At 54.2% G+C, this 6,328-nt stretch overlaps 2 protein-coding genes across 2 annotated transcripts in view; both read right to left on the bottom strand.

Moving 5' to 3' along the window:
• Positions 1–6,328, bottom strand: part of LOC101648541 (sodium/potassium-transporting ATPase subunit alpha-4) — a 50,864-nt gene that overhangs the window by 24,485 nt on the left and 20,051 nt on the right. Inside the window, exons 11-12 of the mRNA XM_045298372.1 lie at positions 4,526–4,715; positions 4,228–4,400 (exon numbers count right to left, since the gene is read on the bottom strand). Of these exons, the coding sequence (XP_045154307.1) occupies positions 4,228–4,400; positions 4,526–4,715 (363 nt within the window). The remainder of the gene's footprint in view (positions 1–4,227; positions 4,401–4,525; positions 4,716–6,328) is intronic.
• LOC105979854 (60S ribosomal protein L32-like) lies at positions 590–1,065 on the bottom strand. The gene has a single exon (XM_045298407.1). The coding sequence runs from the start codon at positions 1,043–1,045 to the stop codon at positions 638–640; it is 408 nt and encodes a 135-aa protein (XP_045154342.1). The 5' UTR covers positions 1,046–1,065; the 3' UTR covers positions 590–637.

Raw genomic sequence — 6,328 nt, 5'->3', positions numbered from 1 at the left:
TTGTATGAGTCCCCAATCAAATGATTTTAAAAAAAGAAAGAGGAAACCCTGGGGCACAGTTCTCTCTAAACCCTGCTGGCCTTGAGCCGACTCGGACTGAACCGGAACTAGCCACAGGAACAGAACGGTCGTCTGTGGCAGCGCACCGTCCGAGTCCAGCTCGGGGAACAGAAATAGTCAATGTCCCAAGAGTGAGCTCCTGGGATGCACATTCCGGGAGGAGCGACGTGTGTAACACAATGGAAGCGCCGTTCTATAGAGAATGGCTCCCTTTGAGGTAAAGGGCATCGAGCCGTTTCTGGAATGTGCCAAGTACTTAAAGAATTTCATTTCTAAGTACTTGGTGCTGGCTACACCTCTGCTGCTCCCACGCAGTCTTGCAAGCTGCCCTCTTGTCCCCACGCACCCTCCTTCCCCTCTCTCCATCGGACCTGCAGAGAGAAACTTGCTGCCCAGTCCCTGCAGGCTCTCACGAGAGCATCCCAAACTGAGTTTCTTACGGAGCCGGGTCCATCGCGAAGGATCTTCATGCTGCTAAGCGTCTCAGTGAGCGGTAAGTAGAATGGGGTGGATTCATTTTAATTTTTTTTTCATTTATGGTTTTATTTAGCACAAATAAAACTTGCAAATGGGCCATCTACTCATTTTCTTCGCTGCGCAGCCTGGCATTGGGATTGGTGACTTTGATGGCCAGCTGGGCTGCCCTTTCTACAATGGCTTTGCGATTCTTGGAGGAAACGTTGTGAGCAATCTCTGCACAGTAAGACTTGTTGCACATCAGCAGCACTTCCAGTTCCTTGACGTTGTAGACCAGCAACTTGTGGAAGCCACTGGGCAGCATGTGCTTGGTTTTCTTGCTGCTCCCATAACCAGTGTTGGGCATCAAGATCTGGCCCTTGAATCTTCTCCGCACCCTGTTGTCAATGCCTCTGGGCTTACGCCAGTTGCGCTTAATCTTGACATAGCGGTCGGATTGGTGCCGGATGAACTTCTTGGTCCTCTTTTTCACAATTTTAGGCTTCACCAAGGGTCCGAGGGCAGCCATGATGCCGGTGGGAGATGGCTGCCTCATTTTAATTTTTAAAAGCACATTCGTTCCAGCAGCCTGAACCCATGTCCGCCTGGGCCGGAGTCCCGCAGCCGTGTCGTTAGAGCAGCGGTTCTCAACCTTCCCCATGCCGCGACCGTCATACAGTTCCTCCTGTGGTGGTGACCCCCCCCAACCATAACATTATTTTTGTTGCTACTTCATCACTGTCATGTTGCTACTGTGATGAATCAGGCGACCCCTGTGAAAGGGTCGTTCGACCCCCAAAGGGGTCCCGACCCACAGGTTGGGAACTGCTGCATTAGAACGAGGCTGCTGGCATGCCACCTTCATCTGTCCGCTTTCCTTCAATGGCCGTGCCCTTCAGAGTTGACCCTGCAAGGCTCTGGCCTGTGGGCAGTCTCCTGGAAGTGCTCTACGTCGGGTCTCCTCGGAGGATGGCACCACGTGCACCGCTTGCCACCACAACCACCCAGCAACCGCTCCAGGCCAGCCGAGGGTATTCAAGGTGCCTCGCTCAGCCAACCACGTTTCTGTTTGTTTGGGGTCCAGGAGACGGTAAGGGGTGATGATGGCACGGGCCATCCTGGGACAGACCCCGGAAGCACAGAGGCCTCTCACAGCTGGACGCTTGCCCGTGGCAGCAGCGTCTTTAGACGCCCTGGGTGCTGCTCTGCCTGGAAAACCCAGAGCCAAACCAGCTACCTTCGAGTTGATTCCGACTTCTTGTCACCCGGTGGGTGCCAGAGTGGAGCTGCGTCCCGAGGGTAGACCATGACTGGTTTGGGGGGAGTAGGTGGCCAGGCCTTTCTTCCCAGGCACCTCCAGGAGGGTCAAGCCTCCAAGCTTTTGGCATCCTGGGACTCTTGTGAGCTTGACTTGAAGCGTGACCTGCAAATCAACCACCAACCACTTGAGATCCAAAGACATGGACCCCAAGACAGAGGGTCAGGGAAGGGTAGGAATGGGAGCAGGAAACAGAGAGGAAGCGCGAAGGACGGCAGGGGCTCAAGCGGAAGAGTTGAAACAAGACGTGTACAAATGGCGGACCGTGAAACTGATGACTAATTGGTTCTCCCTCACCCAGTTCACAATAAAAAGTTTTGTTTGTTTTTTAAAGGAAAGTGGGATACACAGAATCTCAGAATTGGAGGATTTCTTCTCTCTTTTTCTCCTCGAATAATATTTTTATGGACATCTTGCTCATTCCAATATATCCCTTCCATTCCCATACAGTTCTGCTGTTCAATCCCATCAGGAGGGGCTACGCAATCATCCATGCTATCAACTCCCCTCTTCCCCCGTCTTCCCCCCAGCCCCACCCCCTCACTTCCCATACCCTCCTGTCAGGCTCTCTAAAGAACTGGAGGATTCCTGTTGCCGCTCCAGGAAGCCCTGCCCCTGGGTTTGTTCTGCAGCTGCGTCTCTCTCTGGGAGCAACTCATGTTGCCTTTTGGCATGTACCTTGTATGCCTGTTCCCCCTGAGCCTGACTCATTGGGGGCCCTGCTCTCAGCATGTTACTCTCCAGGTTGCTTGCTCTGGAGGAGGCCCAACCCATTTGGCCTCATCCTTGGACACTCCGTTCAGCCTCCTCTGGGAACCAGCTGACGTGGGGGAACCCAGGATACTTTAGACCCATGCAATCAGGACCTGTGGGTTGACAAAGTCCCCAGGGAATGTGTACGCATCTTAAAGCCCTCCGGCACGGGGTTTCAAACTTGATGGCACAAAGAAAGCCAAGCCACCCCCCAAGCTTGGCAGCACATAGGACTCTCCAGAGGCCTGACCCCCTGGGTGCCGCCTGCGGCTGTGTCCGCTCGGAGCTGCTAAGCTGAGGCGGAATCTCATCGGGCCCAGGTAGCAGAGTGGGAGTGCCCGCAGTACTGCGTTTCCTGGTTGCCGCGGCACCCCACCCCCACCAACAGTTTCATTGACAAGTACGTTTCACATAATCCAATAGTTCAGTCATTCAATCGTGTCGAGGAGAATTGTACAACCACCAATTTTAGAGCGCCCCCACCCCATGGTTAACTCATCGCCTTCCAGATGAGTTATGCGATCACAATCCATTGTAATGCTCCCTTCCCCATCCCGTGTTCTTCAGTTACTCCTGAATTCCCCTTCCCCGCCCTACCAATCCCCCGCCCCCAATTCCCTACACCCCCTTGTACCCGGTATTATCATTATGCATCCACTTCTCCTGTGCGTCACAGCTGGGAAACCCACTAGAAAACAGTAACAAACAAAACTACGCTAATGTGGTTAGGTTAAAAACATAATGATATCCAGACAAAAATACAAATAATGGCCAAGAAGAAAAAGACCCCCAACAACATTCAAAAAGCCAGGGAAGACATTTCTGTCATGGAACAACTACGAGACAGTTGCACCCAGAACAGACGCAGGCCGCGTCTATAGGGGGCCAACTAGGCAAGTATCAAGTTCAACCCAGCAAAATCAAGGATCAGATGGTCTCTGCCTGATAGGCTGATCGAGACTCTTACTGTGGCCAGAGCAGATCTGTCAGAGGCTCAGTCTGACCAGCTCCTCTGCGGGTGGGTTTTGGGCTCCCACTGTCCCCGGCAGCCCGCCACCATTTGGGTGTTCATGAGAATATTCGATCGTTGATGCTTTAGTCATTGCCATCTCTGGCTCACACAAGCCGGTGTGCCTCTCCCGTGTGCACTTGGTTGACTCCTCCCTTAGGGGGCTGCTTGTTTGAGTGCAAGTCTCTAAGTCCCCAGACGCTGCTCCTTCCGATCGACAGCCTAGACTCCCGTCTTCAGTCAAGCAGGTCACCAGGCCTGTCTTTGTGGAGCCCCGGGTGGGCTAAGACCACCAGCCCTTCTGGTAGCAGCAGAGCCCTTACGTGCTCATCACACCACGAGAGCCACACTTCTGGAGGGAGATTATCCTATCCCGAGCTTCTCCTTTCATTGGTCAGGGGTGTGTGCCTGGGAATCTGACTTTAAATGTCCCCCAAGTTATTCTGAAGGGCAAGCAAGACAGCCTGGGAACTGCAGAAGAGACTGACGGCAGGGACCTGGTCAGAAGGGAAATTGCCAGCACAGGGAAGCAGGCGTGCACGCTGGTGGAGAGCCCACGCTGTGCAGAGCTTCCTCTTTGCAGACAGGTGAGGGGAAGGGCAGGTTCCGGTGTGCCCAGGGATGGTTTTACCTTAATCCCGGCACTGCGACACTTGCTCACGGCGTCAGGCACCGAGGCTCGTGGAGGGTCGATCATGGATATGAGCCCCACAAAGCAAAGGTTCCTCATGGGGAAATTGATGTTATCCGTGTCAAATGGGAAGTCCTTGCAGAAACTGCTAGGCAGGTTCAAGAAACAGAACCCTGTGGAGGAGGAGGAAGAGGAAGAGCCAGAAGTCATTCCATCACCCGGGTCTCTACCTGGCCCATCCACGGACACCACCACCTTGGTGCCCTTCTTCCAACGTCTTCTCCCGACGCCCCCTCACCGAGCACGCGCTCCCCCAGGCCTCCCAGCTCCAGGTAGGCGTTCTGGAAGGCACCCCTCATGTCCTCATCCATGGGGTACTCCTGCCCATTCAGCAGGAATGTGGAGCACAAGTCCAAGATCCTCTCAGGAGCTCCCTTCATCCTCAGCACGTGGGTGTGGGGGCCGTCCTCCTCCAGGTGGATGGACATCTAAGGGCAACACAGGGGGCACTGGTAGGGCAAGAGGCGAGAGCAAGGGCTGGGACAGAGGGCTGAGAAAGGACCGAAGGGTGGGACCATTCCCCGTTCCCATCACCTCCAGTCCCCACCCCCAGCCCAGTTCTCCAAGTTCAGGGACATCTGACCCAAGGTCAAGGTGATGCTGAGTAATGCTGTGAGCGGCATGCCACTGCCCTGCACCTGGAAAGATGATGGAGATGGTGAATGTCCTGGACGTGTGCTCAGGCCTGTCCATTCCATGGTGACCCGGAGCGCCCCTGCGTGGCAGAGTGGCACTGCCCCATGGGGAGTTGTTGGAGGCTGTGCTTTTCACGGGAACAGATGGCTGGGCCGTTCTCTTGAGAGGCCGAGGGGTAGGTTCGAACTGCCAGCCTTTCAGTCAAGCAGCCCAGTGCTTAACCGTTGGTCCCACCAGAGTGTACTGACCACCAGAAAAACCAAACCAGACTCACTGCCACCGAGTGGATGCCCAATCTTTGTGACCCCACAGCACGGGGTAGAGCTGCCCCTTCGAGTTTCTGAGGCTGTAACTCTTTACAGGAGTAGAAAGCCCCATCTTTCTCCCAAGCTGTGGCTGGTGGTTTTGAACCGCTGACCTTGCAGTGAGCAGCCCAAATACGTAACCACTACTCCACCAGGGCTCCTATAATTACCACAGTTTAAAAACAAAAGAAACAACCACAAGCCCCCTGACCCAAGCCCCCCTCCTTTCCAGGAGCCCTCTGCCCTGTATGGCAGTCACATGTGTCTCTGTGGTCCCCTCAGCCAGGCTGGAGGCTCTTTGAGGCAGAGCCAGGCACAGCCACCCCGCCCCCTTGCCCCTCAGCTGCCTTTATGGTCGGCTTGGTAGACAGCCTGAGCGTGGCCAGGACGGGCAGCAGAGTACAGAGGAAAGAAACCAGACTCAGGGCCGGCGTACTGGGCGGCTCGGATGCATTATTAGCTCGATGACCTTGGGCCAATCCATTTCATCTCACACCCTTAGTTTCTTCGATAAAATGTGACAGATCCTTAGTTAGGAGAGACAGTGCATGTAATAAATACTGTTAACACCGAACAGAACAATGCTAAACCAGGTTCGTTTTCCCATCGCCTTGCCTCTCCCTTTCCTCAATGCCGGAGAGATCCCCAGAGGGGCGTTGAGTCTGTGTGTGTGTGTGTGTGTGTGTGTGTGTTCAGATTTAGGAAGAAAGCACGACAAGAAATAAGGTTGGTATAGAGCAGCGGTTCTCAACCTGTGAGGGGGGTTGAACGACCCTTTCACAGGGGTTGCACGATTCATCGCAGTAGCAAAATGACAGTTATGAAGCAGCAACGGAACTAATGTTATAGTTGGGAGTCACCACCACAGGAGGAACTGTATGAGAGGGCGGTGGCATTAGGAAGGCTGAGAACCACTGGAATAATCTTTCCCTTCCTCTCGATCTGTGATCTATGAAAAGAACTGAGGAGCCTTTGTGTACAGTGACAGCACCCGGCTATTGCTTCCAACCCACCCAGAGGTGCCTCAAAGAGAGGCCTGGCGGTCTACTTCCAAAAGATCACCGCCACTGGACGGTCGCTGAGGGGCCGGTCTCCTCCAA

The sequence above is a fragment of the Echinops telfairi genome, unplaced genomic scaffold (genome assembly GCF_000313985.2).
Source record: "Echinops telfairi isolate 266 unplaced genomic scaffold, ASM31398v2 ScPeMD7_7425;HRSCAF=8463, whole genome shotgun sequence".
Lineage (NCBI taxonomy): Eukaryota > Metazoa > Chordata > Mammalia > Afrosoricida > Tenrecidae > Echinops > Echinops telfairi.
This window is presented reverse-complemented; position numbering and strand designations above follow the sequence as displayed.